Consider the following 25,709-nt stretch of genomic DNA (forward strand, 5'->3'; position numbering starts at 1 on the left):
AGAGGATGAGTCATCAGTATCCAAGTTGAGTCATGCGTAATCAAAACTGGGACTCAACCACAACTACAAATCTATGAACTGCTTTGAGACGTACAGACGTGGATTCAGCTGGATTTACTACAGCCTAATGAATGAACCCAAATCTAAACAGTCCTTTTTGGCTCACTCAACTCCATTGAATTGATTAATCGTGAATTAGGTATTCTGTCAGGCAATGAAAAGCCGGTAACGATAAGCTTTAGTGTAATTCTTGATGCAAATGTGTGCTCTGACATCAGGTTAAAAGGTCGTGCAGTATTGTTTCTTAGAACTGAGTATTTCCAAAACTAAGCAATTTTTTATCCTTCAGTGATCTGGGCACAGTCCTCTTTTATCTCCTCCTGCTTAATGATTCCTGCCTCAGTCAAACGTCCCTGTCTTGTCTGCAGCTCATACAAAATGGAACAGCTCAGATGGTTCTTGGAACAAAAGCACCGGCTCACATCACCCCGCTTTTAGCATCTTTACAATGGTAACTTTCAGTGTAAGGATTGATTTTCAACATCGGACTATATCACACACCTCTTATCAGCTTATGGAGCCAATTGCAGCCCAGTGTCCAATTGGCTGTTCCAAAGAGTAGATTGGGATTTTGCCACCAGGGACTTGGAATGACCAGCTTGAGGAGCTTAGCCTGGCTAAATCAACGCTATCTTTGGTGTCATCTTTGAAAGCTCACATTTATAGACTTGATTTTATGCAGCGGTCTTACCTTAACTGTCTCTGACCTCTATGCTGTGGTTTAATTTTATGTTCTCGCCTGAAATTTTCCTATCTTGCGCTGTTTAAGTTGTTGAGTTCTATTTTTATACTCTGTTTTAAGCGCTCTGCAATTACGTTTTGCAAAATTAAGTGAATCTCAAGATGAAAAGATGCATATTGTGTCTTTAACTGTGATGCAGTCTAATCTAGCATGTTTTCTTGGATTGCCTAATGTTTGCATGTCTCGCAGGTTTATGTATTTTACTCCTCTATTTTCCAGTGAATGTCCTTCCGAACACTCCTCAATCAAACCTGGAGAAACAGTTTAACATCCTGGAAAGCTTAGTTTACTGATCCTGGAGACAGATCCACACTGCCTTCACATTCAGGAAAGTGAAAGCAGTACATTTTTCAGATGGACGCCAGACGGAATTACTTCTTAAACCCTCTCGATGGTGAAATTGCTCCTGTGAGCTTACAAATCCAATCCAGGTCTCTCTGTTTAAACAAAAAACAAAAAACAAAAAAAAAAGAGAGAGAGAGAGAGAAAGGAACACAGCAAAATGGATTATCCTACCCAAACAGAATTATTTTCCTCTGTCAAAACGATGGCATAGATATGTGGCTGAAATGTATTCCATGTGCTGGTTGATTTTGCATACGCGCAAACCAGAAATATTTGGTATTGCTCTTGAAGGTTTTTTGTTTGATAAAGACAGAGGAAAATGTTTATGATGATTAACTGGCAAGGTCACACTGATTTTTTTCCCTTTCCTGTTTTTTGGCTGTAACAAATTGGTCAAAATGAATTGTTTTATAACAGCACAATTAGTCACAATCTGCAATTAAATCCATCATTTGTACATTCATAAAAGGCTACTGTTTTTTTTTTTTGGTTTTTTTTAACCTAATGCAGGAGCTCTTTTAGAAGTTGATGTGAATACTTATCACTAAACACCCCCTGTAAATAAACACAACTAATCTATAATCATATCTGTTATCTGCAGCTCCTCTACTAAATGCGTTTGTAGAAATACAATGGGATACAGTTTTCCGCTATGTTTTCATTTCAAATAAAGAGTGTGAGCTTGCAGAGCTCTGTATACAAAACATTATCCTTTGATATTCCCTTAGTGATAAATATATTTTCAAGGCTTTATTCAATAACTTGGGGGGTTAAACGCACACAGTAGGCATATGGGCTGTGCGTCATTTACACTTCAATTCCAGCAATCTGTACACTATCTATTGGACTGACGATATCATGCACAACACCCCATTATTCCATCAACAGCCTGTCACTGCGCAGCAGAGTGAGAGGCATAGTGGCAGGAAACCCTGGCAGGAAGATATGGTGCAGGAATAAAAACAAGCAGCCAAATGTAAGAGCACTGCCACTTTTCTGCAGCAAAAGCCGTATGAGTCCCTACATGCCTGAGAGAATGGGAATGCTTTTGGATTTTAAATAGGAGGCAAAGGAAAACAGTGTGTTGTCAAAGGCTTGCTTCCAGGGAAACAAACATCAAACGTCAATGTGTCACTGTGTGACAGTGTAGCTCCTGGGAGTGGGTGGGGGTGGGGTGGGGGTGTTGTATGACTTTTAGGAACTTAAACTTTAATAACACAAGAATGACTTATTCGGTATTGACAACAAGTACTTTGTTTGAGAGGGGATGACTCAAAATATACAAGAATGTTCCCATTCATGTTCAAGGTTGAAATTCACTGGGATTCATTTACTGACCAAAAATAACCCTCAGCTGCAGCGTCTCCTCTGCCAGTGAAATGTATTCCTCCTCTCTGGGTGGATAAGAAGAATCATGTCTAGCCATATGCATCCTCCACGAATCTGAAATCAGTTTGATACACCCTCCCTTGAATTAATGGCCTAGATAGAGAATGCATCTCATGCTATTACTGAACCAAGGAAACTATACAAGTTGACACACTGAAGCAGAGCACCCCAAGCACAGCACAACAAAGAGAATCACTGTCTGTGCAGTTTGCCAGTCTTAAATGAGCCGAGTTTGTGCCAAAGTCGGGCTCTTTTCGGGGCATTTGTTAGATTAGGGCCCACAGATTATTTGGGAAAGTATTGTCCCCAGGTGCTCTGAACATTCCAAGCTTATTCTCCACCCCCATGATGTTCCATTCTAGAGATTAGGCTCAGGGGAAAATCTCTTCCCTCAATGGAAGGAAGCAAAAAAGAGCACCAAACAGGCACAAACACACTAAGTATGTGTAGCCAATCAGCTTTCTGCTTTGCTTGAGCACGATGTCCCTCTGGGCCTGTTGATCCAAGCAAGGAAAAGTCCTCCTTTTCCCCTCGCGCCTGTAATACCTGCATGATGAGTGCCACAGCGATGCCAGCTGCAGCAGCCACACTCAATCCCACCATCTCAGCCCACCACACACAGAGGCTTGCACAGGCAGTGGGGAAGCACTGCAGCTCTTTAGAGCCACCTACTGGGCTCGGGGCAGAACAGCATGCTTTACTCTGCTCTGCATGAAAAACAAACCCATTACTTGCTGTTTTGTAAAAATTGAAATCCTAATATAGTGCACAAGTAATAAGCTATTTTCTGAACTTTTCCTGAAAAGTAAGATAATATATGGATGCTGTTTTGGTGAGAGGCTGTTCAGAAATGATATATTTTAAATGTATGAGCACCACTTTTAAAAATGCATGATTTTCTGAGGCACATATATACACCTCGAGTTCCTTTTTACTGCATATTTTTGCATTGCTTTTACCAAGGATGCCAATCAGCTTTGAGGAGGATTACCTTGTGCCGCTCTGTGCTGCTGTGTGCTTTATGGGATCTACAACACCTTTGTTAAGGATAAAGAATCTATCCAATCAACCCCACACTTGTGTATGAATTGCGCCGCAGATCAATTACCTTATACCTTGAAAAATTGTTTTTCTCAGCTTTTATTTTGAGTGAAATACACAAAAGTCAAAGTTCCCGACACTGCATATGGAGCTCAGACTTCACTGCTGCAACGCACAGGCTCCTATAAATAATGTTACCTTCATTAGTGGATGAGCGCTTGCCATGCATGATTTGTATCCTGCGAAGCAAATCATCCACCTCAAGTAGGAGACATAGCATCACAGCAAATCAAAAGATGATCGCAGATCCGTTTTCCATGCTCCCTCATTAAAACTGCGATGGCTGTCCCCTGTGATTATATTAGTGCACACAACAATTAGTACTATGGTCTCTCTTTGTGTGTTTTCATTAATACAAAATGCTGTTCACACACAGCAGTAAATTACTTCACCGCATAGGTAAATTAGGCAATTAATCTTTGAGTAGGCCACAGATAGCCAGTTAAATGAAAGTCCTTCTTGCATGAAATGCTTTTTGCTCTCTTTGTCTTCTTTTGGGGAGTTTCCACTATATGCATTCATTTTATTTACGATGACAAACAGTTTCTATTCGAATATGCAAATGTGTTCTGTCTGTCATTTAAGAGGCTGACTTATCAGACTAGAAACAGCTTGCCAGGAGAAAGTATGTTTCTCTGCAAATCGGCCTTTTATTTAAATCTGAATAAAAGGTATTATTGATAATTATATTAGTTCTGCATAATGGATAAAGAATGAAGAATTGAAAATAAGTCAAGCTGGTCCAATATCCACACTCAATTTTTTTTTTTCTCCAACATAGCTTAAATTTTGAATGGTTGGTAAAGTCATGCTGAACAAATACAAGAATGTTTTTTTTTTTTTTTTTTGTAATTGTACTTATTTATCTTCTTTGAGTGTTTGTGTTATACAATGGCCTGTAGGAATACTTGACTGAAAATATTCCAGCCTTTTCTTCTATTCATGTACAGTTCAAAGTAGCTCTCTAAAACACATCTCTTTTTTAGTTGAGGACAATTCTTCGCCTCTAAACTCTTCAAAGCTTATAGATTTTTGAGTCTGCGACTTCACTTGATGTCAAGGCCCTGAGAAAGCACAAAACGATTTTCCCACTCCCACCATTCTTCATGCTAATTATGAGTGATTCATCAGTGCTAATTCACTATGCTAATTTTGTGATTGGCTCCACAGGAAGATTAGTGTGTAGACACCCCAAGGAAAGTCATGCACAGCAGGCGGCTCAGGGGCAGAAGGATAGCTGGTTTCCTTGCTCAGCACTTGGACATCATTTTTGAAGATATCTATACTCCTATCTATATCTATATGTATATGTTTAAATAAAAAAAAAAAAAACAATGCATGAAAATACCAGGCTTCAAGAGTTTTGATAAAAGCACTGCCATTTTACCTGATATTGATGTAGATTTCACTTATTATTTTCACAAAGGCTACAAGTTTGACCATTTTCTGATGATCAATCAGTGTAATTGTATTGTCACATCACATTAGCCTTTGCCTACTGATAGGTGACAAGAAGAAAAATAACACTGGCATAAAAGCTACAAGTCTCTTTAAGTCTAATGAAGGGATTGAACACCATTCTCCTAAACGATTCTCCCTCATTTGGCATTTTGATGATAATGGTGATATAGAACGCTAACAGTTAAAATCTCCCATAGGTGTTGAGATGTGGTGACTGTGAAGGTCACAGCATCAAACCACTCAGTGGGCCCTCGTGCCCTGGGGATGTCCTGGAGGAGGCCACTCCCATCAGGACCGACATGTTTCATCACAGGATCAAGGTGATCACTCAGAATAACTTGTATTGATTTGCAGTGAGCCTTCCGTCTACGGAGACAAGTGAAAGATGCCCCCACAGTACAACAGAGCCAGTGGACCCCCTCACTGCAGGGCTCCAGCGCTCGGGCCTGTAGTTTTCACCTGATGGACGCCACATATGCACTCGCCCACTTGTCCAGAATATGGAGACAGATCACATCACACCACATCACTTTTGCCTGTGCCTGTAGTTTTTGCACCACTGAGCCCTAAAATGTGCATTTGTCTTTGTAATGAGGGCTTTATACACTGCAGCCCTACAGTATCCCTCTCAGTGTACACGATCTTCTGGAGGAAAGCAGCTCCAGTAGAGTTCAGAAACTTAAAAAAATCAATGCCAAGGAATATCGAAGCTGTTCTGGTAGCTCATGGTGGCCCAACACCTTACTATGGCACCTTATGTTGTTTTCCTTTAATTTGTCACCTGTCTGTATATTGGCAATTTTAAAAGGTCTTGACTTTTATTTCTTATTAAAAACACACACACTGCACGGGCTGAGACATGCTCCAAATATGTATTATCATAAAATGGCAAATAAAGGTAATCTGAATCTTATTAACTTTTTATTTCTTTTAATAGAACTATTATTGTGAATGTTCTTTTGGTAACAAAGTTGGGTGCAGTTTTTCTTCCCACTTTAGTTTAACCTGATCAGAAATTCAGCCAGCGATTGCCTTAGAATGAAATTCTGTCAAGAGGTCAGTGTAAACAACAAGGGAGAACTAATGGCAAGAAACAGAAAGCAATGTAGACTGTTTGTTACCAATTTCAGCGCACACTTCTTCTATTTATTTTGCAATTGTGCATGGTGACTCTTTATCTGTGAACTCACATCTGTGCCTCCCGTTGGACCAGATTGCTGAAAACTACTGCCAATGCAATCACCACGTTGTCACATGATGATCTATTCTGGAGTAGAGCCTGTCTATTTCTCTCCCTGTTAATAAGAGCAGGCAACATGTGAACCTGTCTCATCAGTTTTGTTCAGCCCTATGCTCTACGGCAGAAACTGATGAATACACCATACCGTGGTACATTTCCATACCTCAGTAAAAAAAAAAAAACAAAACCCTAGTCAGTGCGTTCCACCTTCTCAGCACCTGACTGATGAACAGCTTTATAATCACCTAAACCCACACTGGGAAAGCTTCCCCTGTTGTCAGATAATTAAGTCGATTTCTCACACTTGAAAACGCAGATGTGTGATGATAAATCTCTAACCAGGTCTATTATTAAAATGAGTTTTTTTTTTTTTTTTTTAATGTGAGCATAGAGAATTTTTGAGAGTGCAAAGATAATTGAATTAACATACTGTATAATCCATATAGTTTAATATAATTGAAAGACATATACAGCAGAAAAATAAATAAGTACAGTGTAGTGTAGATTAATAAAGCCAAATTGGTGAGTTGGTGAGGAAGAAGAGTGGTTAACAAGCCGATTCACTGTTCAGTAGGGGGGAAACTTGCATCAAAAATATGTTAGGTTCTTTTAGTCAGTTTTCATCAGCGCCTGCTCATTCCCACCAGGTGTCCATTCTCCGTACGCGCACTCTCTGTTTATAGTGGTACTCTTTCAGGTGCTTTTTCAAAGCATTTGGAATGGGAAGCATGTTGATGCCGTCGTAGGTGGTGCGGCTGCTGATGACAGCTCGGCAGATGTGCTGCAGGCTGAAGGGTTGTGTGCGGTGGATGGGGTTAGACAGCAGGGGCTCAAAGAACATGCAGGAGTTGGGGTCCTTGTAATGCTCCAGCAAGCCCGTGACGGTGGGAGCATGGAACACGCTGGGGTCGTGCACGTCAAAGCTGAAATTGTGGTTCCACTGTTCGATGCGGGCGTGCAGCGAGCGGCCATAGCGCCGGAAGCTGACAGAGAAGAGGTAGTCTTCCTGGGCGGAGTCGCGGAGGAGGAAGGTTCCTTCAGGCTTCCCCTCCAACAGCGTCTCTGCCTCGTAGCGGTCCATTACCCCCCAGTAACAGGGGAGGTTGGTGATCTGCAGCAGGTCTGGAACTAAACAGTGAATGTAATCGATCTGAGTGTGAATGCGGTAGCCATCGTGAGATTTGTGATGCTCAGTCTGAGGGAGGATGGCTCTGGAGGGCATGTTGGTCGCTGTAACCTCTGAGTCAGCCAGAGGATCGGGGATGGGATCACAAGAGGGGGCAGAGGCCGAAGCCGACGCGGAGGCCGACGCCACCACCTCGTCCAGAGTGTCCAGGCAGCTCTGGAGGAGGAGCTGGTGCTGCTGCTGCCTCTGGAGGAGCAGCTGTTGTTGCTGATGAATGGTGGCTCTGTCATCGCCAGCCAGCTCATTCATACCATGAGCCAGTTTTGGACCCAGCTTGTAGAGAGGGTTAATTTGGGCCGTCACCTCAAACGTGTGGATCTCTGCATTGGGTGGCGGCTCGACACCTTGCTCGATACTTATGCGCCTGCGTTCTCGCAACCGGTCGTCCACATCCTCCACCACGGTAGCCATGGTTGAAGTGGAGGCGCTGCTCACCACCATGGAATCCAACAGGGGAGGCTGGGTAATAGGGGCTGTGTGCTGCTTGATGAGGTACCACTTCTGAGCCAACTCGGAGCCTACAGGGAAAGGGCAGTCATCCAGCATCAGCTCACTCAGATGGATCTTGCGCCTCGAGGAGGCACAAGCAGTCGACGATGTAAGAGCCTGTGGAGCTGGTGGTGGGGCTGCACTGTGTGTCTTAATGGGGAAGCACTGTCCCATGGCATCCTGAATTTTCTGACGCAGAGTGCGGCTGCCACTTGACCCTTTGCCCTCACTCTCGGTTGGAGGAGGTAACTCAGCGGCAGAGCTAACTGTTCCCTGTCCCGGCCTAGTTGCTGGCCGCTCTTGCCCTAGTAATGAGGCAGCAGCTTCCGAGCCCTGCCATCTCCTGCTTTCCTTAAGAGGAGAGGAGGAACACCGGTCCCTGGACTCTAGATCACTCAACAGCTCACCATACTCAAAGCCGTCACTGACAGGCCGCTCGGCAGCTGGCTCGTGGGAGGTAAGGCCTTTTTTCTTCCCCTTCCCCCCTTTACGTCCACCACCTGCATCTCTTCTCTCCTCCGACCTGCTCTGTCTCACTTTGGGACGGGCCCCTCGCTCTCTCTCTTTCCCTCGATTCCCGGACTCCTTTGGTAATGACATGACAGTTTAATTACGTGGTGAAATAGCAGCAGTTGCAGTAGATGACTCCACGGCTGGGAGATGCCAACAGATGAGAAGCGATTATGGTTAACATTCAGCAGCAGGTTTCCCATCCAGATCGCTTGCTTGAGACATCATTATCATGGTCCATGTATTGCTGTCACATACTTAATGGTGATCTGCAAAACAAAATGACAGCCCCAGTGAAAATCTGCAATTAAGCATACTGTCATAATACAAGGTGAGATATTGTCTTTTTTTTTTTTTTTTTTTTTTTTTTTTTTAAACAGAGCATAAAGAATTTCTGTAAGATGAAATGTGACCATGCATATAGGCGCAGTGGAAATTCAAAGCATATTACACCAATTACCAAAAGACAGCAGCCAGCAGAGGCGACTGCAGGCCTACAGTTTGATGAAATCAAACACTCTTGCTTCCATGGCCTCTACATCTGGAGGGGGTGGGAGAAAAGCTGTCCTGGCTAGCATGGCAGCTTAGCTTGCAACTGCATCTTTAAAAAAAGGACTCTTTAGTGAAGTTGTGCAGCGTGAAACTACACAGAGTACCCTTTTTTTTTTTTTTTTTATAAACGCATCTGCCAAACAGCCAGGACTGGGTGACGCTAAGCAGAAAGGAAGCACAGGAGTAATGAAGCAGTTTGTTCCTGAGGCAAGTTAACGCGTCCTGGAGCTGAAAGTCTCCGTGTTAGCTGTCAGATGGACCACCCGTGGCAAACTCGGAGAGACTTGGCGAGGCTGGAGTTGTGATCTAAAGAAAATACCTTACAACTACCGGTCCACTCGGCTGAAGTTGTTCACTCCTGTGTAAACTAGTTCCAGATGTCTCAGCCGCTCATCCCCTGGCTGACATGGCAAAGTACACAATCTTTGTTAGCGGTCGATAGCGGGGATCAGCCTGCCTCTGTGCTCCCTCTCATCAAACATGACCAGGCAACACAAGTGGACAAACTGAGGGTAAACTCCACCACACGGCCACAACGTCAACACTGTACATTCCCCAGAACAACTCCGAGATAATGAGGATTTCAAATGACCCGACCATCATCTGACAGAAAACACATCAACTTGTGCCAAAGCTAACGCTGCTAGCCGGGCAGCTGTTTTGTTTAGGGAGCTAGCTGGCTAGCGACACTTTTCTCACTGAAGGGAAAGATCTGACATTACACACACACACATATATATATATATATTTTACATATCCGGATCGCTGGCCTTGACACAAACTCCCAACACAGCCAAGTAGTGAATGTTACGTTACCTCAGAGGCTTCTTCTTATTCCTTTAGCTAAACTAAGGACGCTAAGATAAAGGCGGCTAGCTAACATTAGCCTGATAAATGAACTGTTAGACCGTGCAACCCGGAAGTGAAAAAAGGTCCTATTGTGTTGATCCCATATAGAAATATATACTCATAACTGTATACATGTATATACATATATATAGTTTATCAGGTCCATCTGTACAGTCTAATGCAGTTCAATGCAACAGCTCTGCTATAAATTCCACCTTTTAGCGAAGTTTATAATGTTCAGTTTTTGTTGACATTGTGGAGAATGTGTGCATTTAATTCTGTGTTTATTATTGAGGATGTGGTTTGCAGAGCTCTTGTACTGGACTACATTATATTTAGAGGTGTTTCTAATTTTTTGTCCTCCCTATTTATATACAATGCGGTGGACAGAATATTGGAAACAATAAAATGCAGTCCAGTACAACAGCACCACTAACTATGAGGTCAATGCCAAACATAGAAGTCAATGAACACCTCTATTACTGTGACAAAAAGAAAACCTCAGAATTATAGGCATCATAAAGGTAAACTTTATGGCACAACAGGTGTATTGGATTGTTTTACGTTGTACAGGTGGAGCTGATAACGTGGCCACTGCGATAGGACTGTGTATGTCTTTCCACCTGTGAACATGCGTACCATTTTTTGTCTATAAGCAAAATGCGTGATTTGCAAGGACACACAGAATAATAAACCATGAGTCAAGTAGCAAAAGAACTGAACTCCTTTATTTGGACTGTCAATCCGATGAATGCTGCAGTTCAGACCATTCAAACACAGGAGTGACAGTAAAAAAGTAGAGTGTGTAAGCATGGGATGCAAAATGTTCATTCATAAAATATTAGAAAATGTCAGGGGCATCATTAGAATTAAATATAAATTGTACAAGACAAATGCAATATAGCCTACAACTGACTGCTTTATTCATTAAGCCAGGCAGGGACATCGACAAATATCTGACAGACCACTTGGTAAGAGTCTTCATATGACATATAGGCTTTGTACCTCATAGTGGCTGCTTGGTATGTGAAAATATACCCAAGGCTTAACTTATGAAGTGCATTTTCTAACCCATTTCACGCATCACTGGAATGTAAACATGGAGTAAACATATTCCTTGGCCTGTTATTAGTGTTCAGTTATACACATAATCACGTCAGCTATGGCTCAGATAAGCATTGTCATCCCCTGCTGTATTTCCATTATGCACAGGAACCTGCAGAGAGTTTCTGCATTGTGGCCACGTTACCTTCTATCTGCAATATTATGTAAGAGGTCCAAAAACCTTACAGAGAGGTTATGAAAAGGAAAATCTGAGCCATATAACATAAGAGTATCAATATACAGTATAGTTAATAGCTTAAAATAAGATAACTGAATCTTTAAGTTGTCATCATTAACCCATTGAACTCTTTGCGGGCATGAATCTGGTGCATTCACTAAGTCAGATCTATCCAAGAGCCTGCTCTGAAGAAATCATTGACTACTACAATACTATTCAGGACCATTATCCAAATCAACAGACAGAGGAAGCTGGAGCTGTGCATTTTAGGCACCACATGAACAGTTTATCAGCACGTGACAACTAACAGTTTTATCACAAGGCCAGGAAAACTATTCTCTTTTGTCACTCCACAACCAGAAAGGCAGGCAGTACATGCCTCATACAAGTATCACTTGAAAGATCTACCAAGACTCGTAGAAGTCGATGGATACGGGGTAGAAGGCATCGGTTGTCACGCTCTACCCAGCCAGCTCATTTGCGAGAAGGCTTCAGTTCTTTAATGTGTTACATCGTGAGACAATGGAATATTCATGACATCACATAACATGAAATGGGTATTATCCCAGAGAGATGTAAACAGTGACATTTAGGCGGTATCAACATGGAACATTAGTTGCAACGTTTCTGCTCTCTAGCTTTTGGTGACAGTGGGCACCATCAACCACCATGACTACTCTGTCCTCTATCTACAACAGTGCTGAATTAGTGTGGCAAAACATGCAATTATAGAAAAAAAGCATAAGTTATCAATATCAAGGGAGAGTAAAAAATACAATTGGAAAAGATATCTGTAAATAACCATGTTTACTAGACAGACCTCCTATGGCTCTGCAGAAATAAAATGTGAATGTTATCCCTGCCTTATGATGCAACCAAAGGTGATCCAAAAGTTAAGACCATACTACACATACATGCACCTCCGCTCTGCCACATTCAAAGACAGAGGCCGTATAAGACAGTTTTTGATTCAACACTGATACCATATGATAATGTTAGGGTTTTTGAGACTGAAACATATCGAGACACAAACGGAAAATATGGACATCTTCAAGCACCTTGAAAAGTATGATTCATCAAATCACCACACTGGCCGTTTTGAGGAGAGGGCACTGCGAGGGTGAAGAGGTGAGTACTGGAGCATTCGTTACAGGATCGAGCTTCATCTTCCAAAGCCAATCATAAGGCGGCCAGAGGGTTGAGATGGGTTTCATTAAGTTTTCTCACCCAGCATTAAATTGTAAATTGAAAACACTCTGCCCTCCCCGCTTTTATCAATCCAATATCAAATCAGCTCTTACACAGTACAAACCTCACCAGCCCTTATTCAACCCTGTAGGGATTCCTCGGCACAAAATGAGATTCATCATCATTTATGTAGTAGGGCATAAAATATCAACAGAGACAAATTGCAACTGGCATAAATTCCTCAAACTGCTATTGTTCTTTTAAAAAAATTATACCATTCTGTTGCATTTCTCTACAAAGATGTCAAATTAACAATCACACAGCCCTTCTCTTTGGCTTTGCAGAAGTTGAGAGCAGGACAGTCATTTCTACCTTGTCTATGTGTTTGAACCGAGACACAAGGGTATGCCTGCGGTTGAATTACAAGCTGCTCCTTAATACCTTTGGTCCTCCTTCCCTGTTTCTAAAACACAATCTCTTCTAACGCTTTTGGGAGTGTGGCAGAAAGAGAGGACACCAAGGGGCTAAGGAGAGACTTCTGAGATTCAACCAACACATCCCTCGCTAGCACTGGTTAAAGGACATGGGGTCGTGGCTGGGAAGTGTGGTTGTGTTTTAGTGGATCGAGCCCTGGCTACGAGCTGAGCCTCCGAGTGAGTGTACTGGTGTGTCAAATGCAGCTTAGTGCCCAATTTAGAAGATTTATGCGTGTGTGTGGAGGATAAAAGTGCCTTGCTCCTGGTTGGGAAACTTTTGACTCTATACATTATGTGGGGGCAGGAGCTGTGGGCTGTCAGTGTGTTCTGGGCAGCAGCCTCGCTCCAAGGCAGGAGGAAAAGAAGAGAAACTCATAGGGCAGAACCCCTTTAAGACAGCACCAATCCACCATTTTGCTCTCGGACCACGGCAAACTGAGCCTCTGCGCCTCATGTCACAGTCCTGCAGACGACATGGAGCAGTTTGCACAATTTAACCTTTTCTCTCTCCTGCAATATAATATTCATCTGTATTCCATTTATAATAAACTTAGTTGTATATAATAAAGTACAAAAATATCAGAGAACATATACACAGTTTTTGTCATTTTGTAGTGACCGCTTTGCCTGGTTTTTCTTAAGCATATATCTTTGTGCTGGGCGATGAGGAACTGAACAGGCCTCAACTGAAGTGAAGTGTGTTTTTTGTCTTTCTTCTTCCCACTGCGTTTTCATATTGTTGATGTTCGGTCAATTCCATCTGAGGAGGAGGATGGAGAGAAATAGGTTTCAACACAGTGATAATCATTACATGTACTGCACGGTCCACATTTCACCCTCTGGTGCCTTATTCATCAAACATGCATGAACAGAGCACCGCTCAAAGATAACACCAGGAGAGCCGGGGCACAGGAAGATGACACAGAGTAACTAAGGCCGCGGTTTCACTTGAAAATGTAATGGGACATTTTTACGTCCAACTACACCAGGATGCAAATGGCAGATATAGATGCACCGAAGTGGCTTGAATTGATTTTCTCTTCCTTCATCTGGAGAGCAGACACCACAAATAAAAATCCTACATTTGATGGACTAACCCACTTGTTTGTAACCACTGCTCTCCCTCCTTTTCTATTTTTATCTCTGCAAGGGGGGACCTGAGTTGACCAAATGAATGATACTGTATTATTAATAGATGCTGCATTATTAATAAATATTACAAATAGACTACTAAAATAATCAAATCTCAATTAAAAATAAATCAATGGACTCTGTCTTTTTATCTCTGTTTGGATGGGGAACTGATGTGTGAGCACACTGAGGTTTATTGTTTTACTCATCAGTGGTTGTGTTGAACATCTTGCATTGCTCAATGAATAAGCAATGACTTTCTTTCATCGTCTAGATGCAGTCCTGCCGCAGTGTAAACATAAACATTGAGAAAACAAAAGTAAAGCAGATGCAAATTTAAATAAATATGGCCTCAAGATAGATAAAACAGACATTTTCAGGCCAAGCGTAGATAGCAAGCAATCTGTTCACATCACCTTAGATCCTCAAAGATGACAGCCCAAAAATCAAATTGAAGTGAAAAGTGTTTCTGAGGTCACCGTCTCACATGCTCAAGACATTTTTAATCCTTCAACCGATTCTTCAACCGCTTCCTCAAAAATAACTATTTCAAGATCTGTTTATTAACCAAACATATTACACAGAGCATAAATTTTGGGTTGTTGTCTGGTCTGTAGTTCTGTGAGGTTTGCCCGTGGGTGGTTAGCCTATTTAGTGTAGGGCTGCTGAGGACACGTACCCCCTAAGGCATGCTCTGTCATACTGAGGCACAGTGACTCCAGCGTGGGGTTGATCTCCAGGTCGGCACCAGGAACTTGGCATTCTGAGGGGAATGAGGAAAAACAAAGTCCACAGCAAGCACAAAGATTTTATTATTTGCCCCACAGTCAAGTTTAACTGCAGCACCACAGGTTTACAAGGCAATTCAGTTTTGTTTAAACAGAGTGTGTCCAAAGTAGATTAATTTATCGATTTCCTCATTAGGGCAGAGTTATGCTTTGCCTGCTTTTATGGGAAAAAATATCCAGCCTTGTGCACCTTAAAGAACAATTTTATCATTTTAATTTTAGTGAGTGATCCATACAGGACTATACTGATTGGATCTCTGATAGCACTCACACATGAGCAAGCATTAACATATCGCAAACAACATATGAATGAATATGATGAGGACAACCATGACATGTTTCATATTTTTTGTCAAATCACCCTAACTCTATAAGCAACATGTTAGTAAGTGATGGTTTTGCCCAACATTTGATGATTTTGTGTGGCTACTTCCACAACACCACATCTACTAGTCTCACTTGGCCGGATAATCTCAGGCAAAAGGACCATATGTGCAAAATAGAGCAGTCAACTATTTGCTTGTTCATTTTGATGATTAGATTTTTTTTTAGCCTAAAAAACCCTGGTGTCGCAGTTAGACAGTACACAGTCACTCAAAATAAATTCAGCTTTAGAAGTCTTGGACTGATGGGACTCTTTCTTAACTACTGCTGAAACATTATGCCAACTAATCAACAAAAACAACAGGAAATAAAATTGGATAAAGATCTGTTTTATCAAAAGTAGTTATTTACAAATTAAACGATCCATGTACCATTCAAAGTCCATTAGGTCTATTCACTTATTAACAAATGAAGGCCGTGATACATAGCTGTCCTAATGGTTTACACCATGTGATTGTTTGTGTGTGTGTGTGTGTGAGAAAGAGAGGGAGAATAAGGACTAAGAGAGGGGGAGACAGAGAGAGCAACAGTCTGCTAGAAAGTCAAAACATGAAGGCAGCTGATGGGCAACTGGGAGAAAAATGTGCCCTGTCACTTTTAAATTAAACTCTGAAATTGGCTTCACAGGCAGTGATAGGCAGGGGGGGCGACACTGATTTAAACTGTGATCCTTTTGAATATCCGTAACAATGCACTGCAAAAAAAAATAAATCCCTTGATATTTAAAATACATCTGAATCACAAACACTAAGTGTGAACAGCCTGTTCAAAAAACAGGCAGTAATGTATTCAGCTGCTCTTAATGTTGGAGGGCGTTTTGTTGTTGCCAACCATGTCGGTTATAGTAACTGAAACATGATTTACTGAGAGAGGTACAATAAACAAAAATCCACCTGCTGTCAGAGGCAATCCTGTGGGTGAAAACATACTGCTGTTTTACCCCACTGTTACTTGACACTGCTTTTACGAAAAAGGTTTCAGGATTAAGTTGCTAATATTCCTAAACCATATACACTGAGGTTATAATCCACTTGAGTTTTTGTATGCTCACACGGGTCTTCATGCTACAGTGTAGTGATTTCAAAATTCTGGCCTCCATCAACTGCCCATCTCTTAATTTACGTTATAAATATCAACATCATTTAATCTGAGAAAAAAAAGAGTTCTAGGGTCCTATGATTTCCACGATGCAGAAAACATGATGACAGAATTTCATGATGAAAACAGAATTAACTGTAAAATACAGAATATTGTGGGTTTGGCCAAAATGTGAATGAAGTTTATAAAAATTTAAGTTTATCCACCATTACAAGTGTTTTTTCACAAAGCCAAAGTGTTTTGGTGTCATTTATGCTGCAGCAGCTTCTGTCCTCTGACTGCTGTCTGTGTTTGACCAAGGGCGCGGCTCAACCCCCTCTTCCACACACACACACACACACACACACACACACACACACACACACACACACACAGGCAGCATGCTAGTAAGAGCTCGTCATTTGAACAAACTCAGCAGATCAGCAGTTTTATAGCTACTGAGGCACTTGCTTTCATGAAAAAGTTATAGTGCAATGTTGTATTACAAATTCATTGATATTCACTAAATTCTGAAAATTTTCTCACTGAATCGATGAAATTTTATTCATCCACCACATGATTAGACACTTTCTGATGACGAAACTTGGTTAAATTGTAAAAAACAGAATTCAGAAAAATTAAATAGAAAACATGGAATCCGGGGGGAAAAGGGGGAAAAAAGAAAAATCTGGAAAAACAGATTTCATAGGGCCCTAGAGTTTATTTATTTATTTATTTAGTGGTTAATTTTTCAGGGACAATAAACACCAGCCAACTGAAAAATGAGTCAGCGTTAGCCAGAGAGGCTAGTTTTCATCTGCTGTCCCTGGCCAGCACTTTAAAGGCAGCCCAGAATTACAAAAATTAAGTTCTTGATAAGGATTATGCAGTAAACAATGAAGTGTGAAAAGGTAAACAGGAGGTGGAGGGAAGTGCAAATGATGGCTACATGTGGGTAGAATATATATGAAAAAGTAAATGACAGCAACAGAGGATTGTGGGTACAGTGTGTGAAGGCTGTGCATATCCATGTTAATGAGGGATTAAAGAGGCTTGACATCATACAATACCTTGCTGCTGGAACAGGAGCATGGTTTGCGGGGAGGTGTGGACAGGGAGCGAGTGGGTCCGCTGCACAGAGCTGCGGCTCTGACTTGGCATGCTGTTACTGCCTCCAGGGTTGGCAAACCACAGGTTCTACAAGGAAAACACAAGTTCTCATTACACAAACGCCACTCATCCGAGGGCGCTGACAATTTTTGCTTATCTTTTCAACAAGTCACTAAGCAGGAACTCTTTAGGCTATGATAATGAATCAATTCATATCAGCTTGCTATGCCTAGCCCCTCGTGTATATTGATTAAGCTGCCAGGCCTCCTGTTGTTTCACTTGTTTTCTTTTGAGAACAAATGTTTGCTGCATCATGTAGGTCAATAACTTAAAACTCTTTGCAACACACACTTGTGCTGGAAATTCTTAATTCATGCAGTGTTCAATTTTTAGCAGTGAATCTACTGGTCCGGGTAAAAACAAACAAAAAAAAAAACAAACAAAAAAAAAAAAAAAAAAAAAAAAAAAAAAAACGCCCTGCCATCTGAAACTGTAATTGCAATATTGAATTCCACTTTGATTGGGTTAGATATTTTAATTAGGTTCATTCCTAATCATAACCACAAGATGGTCACATGTTTTTATTTTTTAACCCTTTAAATGCATTGTTTTTTCTATTTTCAACAAATGATGTTCCCTTTTTATTCAAGTAAAAAATAATTACCATTATTTTAAATGAAGAGAGAGGATTTTTTTAAAGTAATTATTACAGCCTGGGATGCATAACTTTACCAAGAATCAGCTTTATTCCTAATCTTAACCTATTCACATGTTTTTTACATTTTAACCCTTTAAACCCTCTTCTTTATAAAATACACCATTTGTATGGAGACTGAGGAAAAATATGAATATGAATTGCAATGCCATAGCAACACTCGGGTGTGTGTGTGTGTGTGTGTGTGTGTGTGTGTAGGTGTGAGGGCTTGAGAGATGTTCTGGCAAGGGTACCTAACCCCGCCAAAACTCTAAATATATGGTCATTTGCTTTTTATCATGTTTAATATCACTTCATTTTTCAAACAACCAGAATTGTTTCCAAATTTGACCAAATGTCAACAATGGATTAAAACTGTGAATGCGGTTACTGTCCTGATGATCAGCAAAAAGGCACTGACCAGGCTTCATGACATACAGATAAATACCAGCAAATAAATTTGATTATGCTCAAAAAAAAAAAAGAAAAAAACAGACCTAAACACCACAAGGGTTGCTACAAAGCTGTCAAGTGAATGAGTGGCAAGAAAACGCACTACTTTTGACAGTAATTATCTCAAAACTTGTGATGTAACTTAATTATTTAAAAGTGAAGCTGTTTTTCCCTCCACTTTTGATGATTTACTGTGGTATAATGACACACTGTTCCAGAGAGAAAAAAAAAACACCACTGCAGCGTCAAGATTAACATGCCAGAAACTGGCAGTACTGCTCATTAAAATGGACATCCAAAGAATACAGGACTACTGACTTGTCTGCCCTGGCCTGTCAGCGCAGGATTAGTGAGGGTGTGGCGTGGAGATGCTCCACCGATCCCGCCTGGACTCAGAAGGCCCATACGCCCGGCTGGGAGCCCACGAGGGGCCATCTGGAACTGCCTTTGGCCCCGCCGCCCTAATCCTCCACTCACAGAGCCTGCTGTGGGGAGGGAGTTGGACCCGTACGCCCAGCTAGTGTGAGAACAAAGGCACAAGAAAAGAAAATCAGACACCAGAACAATCAATAAGAAGGTGAAAAGAGAACTGGTGCAGAAGGTTCATGTAAAATGATGTTTATTATTTGAGTCAGGAAGAGGGTGAGAAAGGGGAAGAGAACAGAAGCAAGAAAAGTTAGACAGCGGGGATAAATGGAGGGAGAGTGTTACATTCAGCTGGTGTTACATCTCCCCTGCCAGAAGAAAGAGATCAAAGGTAAAAGAGAGCCAACAGCGGCTCACCCTTTCTGTCGGTACACAGGCATGTCCAGCATAGCTTTCCGAGGGAACAGGCGGAGCAGTTTCAGGACCTGCTGCTTCCAGGAGACCAGCCTTTTCCTGTGAGTTTCTGTGAAAGCCTGACACACAGAGACGGAGAAAGACAGCCGCAGAGAAAGGCATCAGCATTTCAAACGGAACTGCAGGGTTTCAACAGAACGCTTCTGGAATTCGTAAATTTCCCGGAGAAAGACAGGTTATAGTATTCACTAAAGTAAAAACTCTAAATCCTATCGATGGCTACAACATTTTCCATTCACCATTCAGTTTTTTTTCCCCATGAGGCCTCTAATGTTGCATTGTACCACTGACCTTAGGTGCAGTTACAACAATACACAATCACCTGGACACAAATTATTTAAATATGTTCAGTTATGCAAATATAATTCCAACTGTGAAGATTTCTCACCTCATGTGTCACACACTTCTCAATGAGCTGAAGGTAACAGCTGATATTCTCCTCATCTGGCCTGGACACCAGCAGCTGGGTGCATACTGAAACACAGAGGCAGGGCTTGCATATACATGCACATCGAGTGAACATGATAAACATAACTATGTGTATCCAATTAAGGTGTGGAATTGCACTGTATGTCGATATGTGGATATGATACATGGGTGTGGCTCTGTGAAATATATGTCTGTGTGTTGTATATTTGGAAAGGCACAGAATTTGTATCATTTGCTATACCAAATGTGGACTTGTATTGGCAGATGGGCGGAAAAGGCAGATGCATTTTTAGGGGGAGCCACATAAAAATGCAGTTCCCAGTGGATTAGAGTACATGACGTAGAAAAGGTGAGAAGCACTTCAAAACAATTAAAGAACACAAACGCGGGGTTGGTTGTCAGCAACTTGGCTGTAATGCATTTTGATACACAAGTATAAATTGGCCCTTAGCTGCAAAGAGTTTCAAGTATGGCACCCAAGCTTAAAAAGCACCGCAACTAAGTCACAGCTTAACCAAGCCTATGTTTGTGTCCATTTGTTCCTTTGAAGTGCCTGTATTTTCTAGTACAATTGATAACAAATAAAATACTGTGAAGACAAGCTGAAAATAGTTATTTATTTTAAATTTTCATTAGCTTAATTATAATGTTTGGTTATGTTGTGCAATCTGTTTCAAGCAAGTGCTACTTGAGCTGACAAAGGTTTTCATTAGATCAGATAAATTATCTATCTAGGTATCCCTGTCTACCTTACAGGGACTCAAGGGGAAATCACAGCCGTGCACATACAGTGCAGGATCAGTGTTTATTCAGCACCTTCTCAATCTCACCTTTACCCATGACCCGGGTGAACTGGCCGGCAATATCGCCGTCTGAGATGGGTGTGGCCGAGGACTCCCCATCACAAGGAGGCGGGTTGTGGGACTGGAAGCCCTCTGAGGCCAGCTCTTTGTCTGCCCCCGTCTTGGAGGCTTCGGAGGGGGACGTGGTGGAGTCCAAGGCTGTCTGCGCTGCACTGGGTGGGCTGTAGGCCTTGATGGGTGTGATGATGATCTGCTGCAGTTCCTGGAGGGCATTCCGCAGGTTCCCCCCTTCCAAAATGTCCTGCCAAGAGATGACCACATCAGCATCAGATAAGCCACCTTTTGGTGACGGTGTGATTAAGGATTTGAACCTTCAAGTGGAGGATTTGAATTCAGGCTGCAGTGTTTAGTAAATAAAAGTGTGCCGGAGTAAATATTCAAGGGAAGACCAGCAAGAATAAAAATTAATTCACACAACACAATATAGCCAGTCTTGTTGAATGCGAGAAAAAAATCTTCATTCCATCTGAATTACCTTCTCTAAGGACTTGAGCACACTCTGCCTCTCACGCAGCTTCTGGATACTCAAGGCAATCTTGTGCCGCGCCCCTTTAGTAACATTCTAAAAGGAAGGAGACAGAAAATAACGAGAAGGCTTGACAATCAGACGAGTCGTTTCTCATGGGAAACACTGCGCAGTTTGAACAGATACTAAATAACAAACCTAATCACCATCTGTTTCACTGAAGCCAAGGGGCAAAGACAAAATCACACCATTTATATGTGTGCGTTGCTCTATATAACTGTAGGGTAAACTACTTAATTTCATGCCTCATTGAGAGTAGACGTATCATCAGGTTGGAGGACAGTACTGTTCACTATTGGTGAGGTGGGGTTGAATAATCAAAGCCAGGCCCAAGTGTTTGTGAGGGGAAGGATTATAAACCTGTGACTCCAGGTGCTGCTCTGTGAGAATCATCATCTCCTCGTAGGTCATCTGGGAGAAAAGCGATGCATATTTATGAAGACGGAGACTCTTCAACCATGTGGGGACATCTTGAGCATACACAGGAACAATAAAACAAAAACACACCAGAGGACAAAAAGCATACAGTTACATTTCGGCTTACATCACCACAGCTGTTGGCAATGGATGGCTTTTACCAAAGTAAAATACCACCTAGGTGATGAACTCTGACCTTTCATGCCACTGCCATCCTCCTGGAAGGTGTTGCGTGTGGAACCTTGTTCTTCTGTCTGTTCACTGCCCGAGGAGGCCACACTGCTCTGGGGAGACAGGGGTGCATGGTCTGTTGGAACAAAGGCCTGTCGGCCCCCAAGGTCATCCTGGCTAACCCACTCAGAGCCACAAGCCTGAGGACTGGAAGGGATTAGGGACATGGACTTCTTCAGAGGGCTGGGCTGCATCTGCCCACCCAGACCTGGCAAAGGCAACAATTCAGGTAGGCAGATCACAAGAAAATTAATAAAATACTTTGTGATGGGTATAGCTAGTACTGTAGATTGTTAGATGAGCAATAAAGACAAATTATATTTGTACCAAAAATTACAACTGATGCTTTAACCTAACGCTCATTCACATGTACAATGGTCTCCTCCTTCTGCCCAATACATCCACCCCATGTTTTCTCCCTGGCAAAAAGTAATGATGAATGAGGCAAAGGGAATAAACAATACCTGTGTTATTGCTGTTGATGGGAGAGGACATGCCGCCTGGAAAGGGCATGTGTCCGTTCTGGCCTGCAGGAGATGTGCTGGATGAGGGGGACTTGTCGTGCCAGGCATGGCCAGGGTCCAGGGCCTCAGCAGAGCTGGGCCATTCATCTGAGCCCTGGCGTGGGTGGTAAGGGCTAGATGGGGCTCGGGAGGAAGGTGGATAGCCACTGGAGAGGTGCTCCTCCAGGTGGTTGAGCCACATGGCCAGAGAGGTACGGTCATCCAGGGTGGTGGCCGGGTGGATGAGAGCATAGGATAGCAGCTGTCTGCTCTCTTCCACAAACAGGCTGCTCTCAATAGTGTGACTCAACACCTTCTGCAGCAGCTTCATGTACTCACATTTGGCTTCACTGTTGCGCGGCTGGAGCAGAGGCAGGTGGGACAGCAGCAGGGACACCACCTTCTCCTTTGGCTCCTGGTGCCACTGGCTGACAATTGCTGATAAGGGACACAGAGAGAATAACACTTTAATAAATTAATTATAATAATTTTATTTTGTAATTGGTTTAATGCAAAGCTTTCTCAACATCAGAAATGAACAGAACCAACAATGTATCAAACACATGATCAGAAAACGTCCATCTACCTGCATTGTTGGCCTCAGCTTCTAGGATGTGGATCTCTGTGCAATCTGCCAGCCAGTGCTCAAGGCAAATGTGTAAAAAGCGAGCCTGGGTGCGGGACACTCTCTTCAGGAGGGACAACAGTGCCACCGTCTGTTCACACTCATTCCAGTTCTTGAACCAATCCGTCAGGATGCCCACCTGGTCTCGGAACATCATGGCGTGTCTCCTCAGGAAGGAGAACAGGAATGTGTGGGTGGGTATTGGAAAGACTGCTCTCTCACACACAGGATTACTCTAGCCCCGCACAGCGGGGTCGTATTTGGAACAGTCCTGGGATCCCCTCAGATGGGACCGAGGGGTCCTCACATGGTTCAGGTGCAGGAGTGACTGCAGATAGGTTTGGTGTGTAAATTTTTTGTAAGAGGTCTTATGTAGTGGGGTGAGGAGAATGTGTCAATTCTAGTTGGTGTTAACAAAGACAGGAAGTGCAGATGTCTCACTCTGGCATGTCTTGGATCACATCATCCGTGTCCTATCAAGACAACAAAAACAGAGAAAGAACAAGTCTTCCATAACTTATTTCAAGAAGTTGTGTTTTGTCATCACTCAGCCAGTGTTTAACTAAGTTTTAACACCCTAGCCAACCCAGAATCATGACTTCTCTTTGCCTATCTTTTTGAGCTTTTATAAATACAATGCAGTCATTGTGATACAGAGCACAAACAAAAATACAAGTGAACATGAATGCTTTAACACAGCTCAATTCACAAATTTTCTGAGCAAAACACTCGTCCGACAGAATTAACACACATAATTCCTATGATGTAAGACAGCTGTGTTATTTTTGTGGCCATAAACTGTTCTCACTGTTCTCCTATACAGCTGCAAACAACAGAGTCCAGGCTTTCTTAAATGATGCCATCAAGGGACAAATCTTTGAGCAGATGCTGAGAGACAAATGTCTCTCAGGGACACAGTGACAGAACCCAGGCTAATATATTTGTATAATAAGGGACATGGGCACAAACAATTCGGTGCACTAGAACAGACTAAACGCTTTGGTCAAAGTTTAGAACGGTATCACAGTAACAAGGTGAAATACTAGCATGCTAGAGTCCGTTTTGGTTTTCTAAATGAGATGTGCAAGTGTTAGTCACTCCCACAAGTAACGCTACCTTTCAGGTTTGAAAGACAGAAACTATGATGCATTTCCACACAGATCTCGCAAAGCATTCCCAAAACTCTTAGTCATAACTGTAATTTTTATTCTTGTGGCAAACCCGTCACATTATGCTTGATGTACTCTGAAACCCATTCTTTGCCAAAGCTATTCACGCTATTTGAGTCATATCATGATGATTAAGGAGTAGGTCATTCACAGAAAACGGTAGGTGTGCAAAACGCAGGTTAAGCAAGAGATAACCGCAATAAGCGACGCTCAGAGCGGCGGCTAATGCACAAGGCTAATGCCCAAGTTTGCATAAACCTAATATAGGCTAGTGCTGGCCAAAGAGAGGCGGCTGTCATCCGTGTCCCGTATTTAGAACAGCTAATCGTAATACACAGATTATCTGACAAGTGGAGCACATACAGTCTCTTGCAAGCTAACGTTACATGTCAAAATCATCCATTGCTCACGCCGCAAACAACGACAACAGTTACACGCTTAAGTTACTGCTTGGACAATGAACCAACCTGGGAGGCTGGGGATAACTTCAGGCGGCCACACTGTTGTTTTTGTCAGTCCTGCACGATTTTAATGAATCGAGATGTAGCTACACTGCTTTCTTCAGCCTAGCACTGGGCAGCGGTTAGCTTGAGTTAGCTTGATCGGCCTAGTCAGTGATGAGGGACTCGGGATTTGTATTGTTTTTCGTTGACGATGTTGCTGCTGGTATGCCCCCTTCCCCCGTTTCGCACGTCAGTCTTTACGGTGCAAATAGTGTCCCCAGACAGTCCATTTTCTCAACATAACATACTGCGTAGAACAATTAAGCCACCAGTCTACCTATTTCAAATCAGCGGACTCAAAATAATGGTTGTTTACCTTTCTCAATTGTCACTTGTTAGTGAGCTAGGCTACAGTGCTACTGATAGCTAGCTTGCTCGACGGGTAACGACAGCTAAATGCTAGCGCTAGCTTCTCGGCTAGCAAGTTTGCTTATAAATGCAGTAACGTTAGCTTAGCTGAGAGAGGCGTCGATTTCGACCCCGTGCCTGGCATCCGATGAACATATTCCTTTGCAGCGGCGAGCTCCCGTGATTTTTTTCTCAAAGAATATATGTACAATTGTTTGTTACAATACAGAAAATAAAAAGAGTACGCCTGGAGAAATCTACTTCGATTTAGAGTTGACGTAGGACGTGGGCGTGACGTCACACGTTTGGACGCTACGTAGTGTTTTTGTTCCACCCACCGCTTGGGAGCGTTCCTGCGAAATCTAGCATTGATTTCATGGGCAGTTGATTGATTCTGCATGGTGAATTTCATATCCATGAATGCAGGATAACACAGCCTACCCCGAATTTCATTTCTTTTTGTGTGAATTTAAAGAATATGTAAAGACTATCAAACTTACAAAAACTATAAAAGTAGTAAAACTGTCAATCTGTGCCGGATTCTTAAAAGATGAAACACTGATGTGCAGTACTATTATTCTCTAATGATTTTATATTAATGAGTCTATTTTTCCCAATTATATTTTTTATAGAATTTTAAAATTGTTTTTTGTTAGAGGATCTGAGTCTGAGGATATGAAAGTATTTGATGACCCCAATGCCCTGAAAATAGATAGATAGATAAAGAGACAATAAATAGATATAATTG

The 25,709-nt window shown here is 42.1% G+C and overlaps 2 protein-coding genes across 6 annotated transcripts; both read right to left on the reverse strand.

Moving 5' to 3' along the window:
• Positions 1-6,768: 6,768 nt before the first annotated feature.
• socs9 (suppressor of cytokine signaling 9) lies at positions 6,769-9,998 on the reverse strand. Of its 3 annotated transcripts, XM_030067701.1 has the most exons (3): positions 9,892-9,984; positions 8,984-9,124; positions 6,769-8,792 (listed from the first exon to the last, which is right to left on the reverse strand). In XM_030067701.1, exon 3 carries the CDS (start codon positions 8,611-8,613, stop codon positions 6,973-6,975), a length of 1,641 nt encoding a protein of 546 aa, XP_029923561.1. In that variant the 5' UTR covers positions 8,614-8,792; positions 8,984-9,124; positions 9,892-9,984; the 3' UTR covers positions 6,769-6,972. The 3 variants fall into 3 exon arrangements, with proteins under 3 accessions (XP_029923561.1, XP_029923560.1, XP_029923565.1); XM_030067700.1 differs by lacking the exon at positions 8,984-9,124 and having other exon boundaries at positions 9,892-9,998; XM_030067705.1 differs by lacking the exons at positions 8,984-9,124; positions 9,892-9,984 and adding an exon at positions 9,395-9,738.
• A 627-nt stretch (positions 9,999-10,625) lies between these two features.
• On the reverse strand, positions 10,626-25,292 carry samd4b (sterile alpha motif domain containing 4B). Of its 3 annotated transcripts, none has more exons than XM_030067725.1 (14): positions 24,930-25,292; positions 23,383-23,414; positions 22,903-23,108; positions 22,278-22,754; positions 21,779-22,021; positions 21,526-21,635; positions 21,115-21,201; positions 20,607-20,880; positions 19,736-19,821; positions 19,291-19,406; positions 18,826-19,024; positions 17,321-17,447; positions 14,681-14,764; positions 10,626-13,630 (listed from the first exon to the last, which is right to left on the reverse strand). In XM_030067725.1, exons 2-14 carry the CDS (start codon positions 23,388-23,390, stop codon positions 13,602-13,604), a joined length of 2,046 nt encoding a protein of 681 aa, XP_029923585.1. In that variant the 5' UTR covers positions 23,391-23,414; positions 24,930-25,292; the 3' UTR covers positions 10,626-13,601. The 3 variants fall into 3 exon arrangements, with proteins under 3 accessions (XP_029923585.1, XP_029923583.1, XP_029923586.1); XM_030067723.1 differs by having other exon boundaries at positions 24,578-25,292; XM_030067726.1 differs by having other exon boundaries at positions 22,903-23,414; positions 24,930-25,291.
• Positions 25,293-25,709: the final 417 nt, after the last annotated feature.

Source organism: Myripristis murdjan, chromosome 13 (genome assembly GCF_902150065.1).
Source record: "Myripristis murdjan chromosome 13, fMyrMur1.1, whole genome shotgun sequence".
Lineage (NCBI taxonomy): Eukaryota > Metazoa > Chordata > Actinopteri > Holocentriformes > Holocentridae > Myripristis > Myripristis murdjan.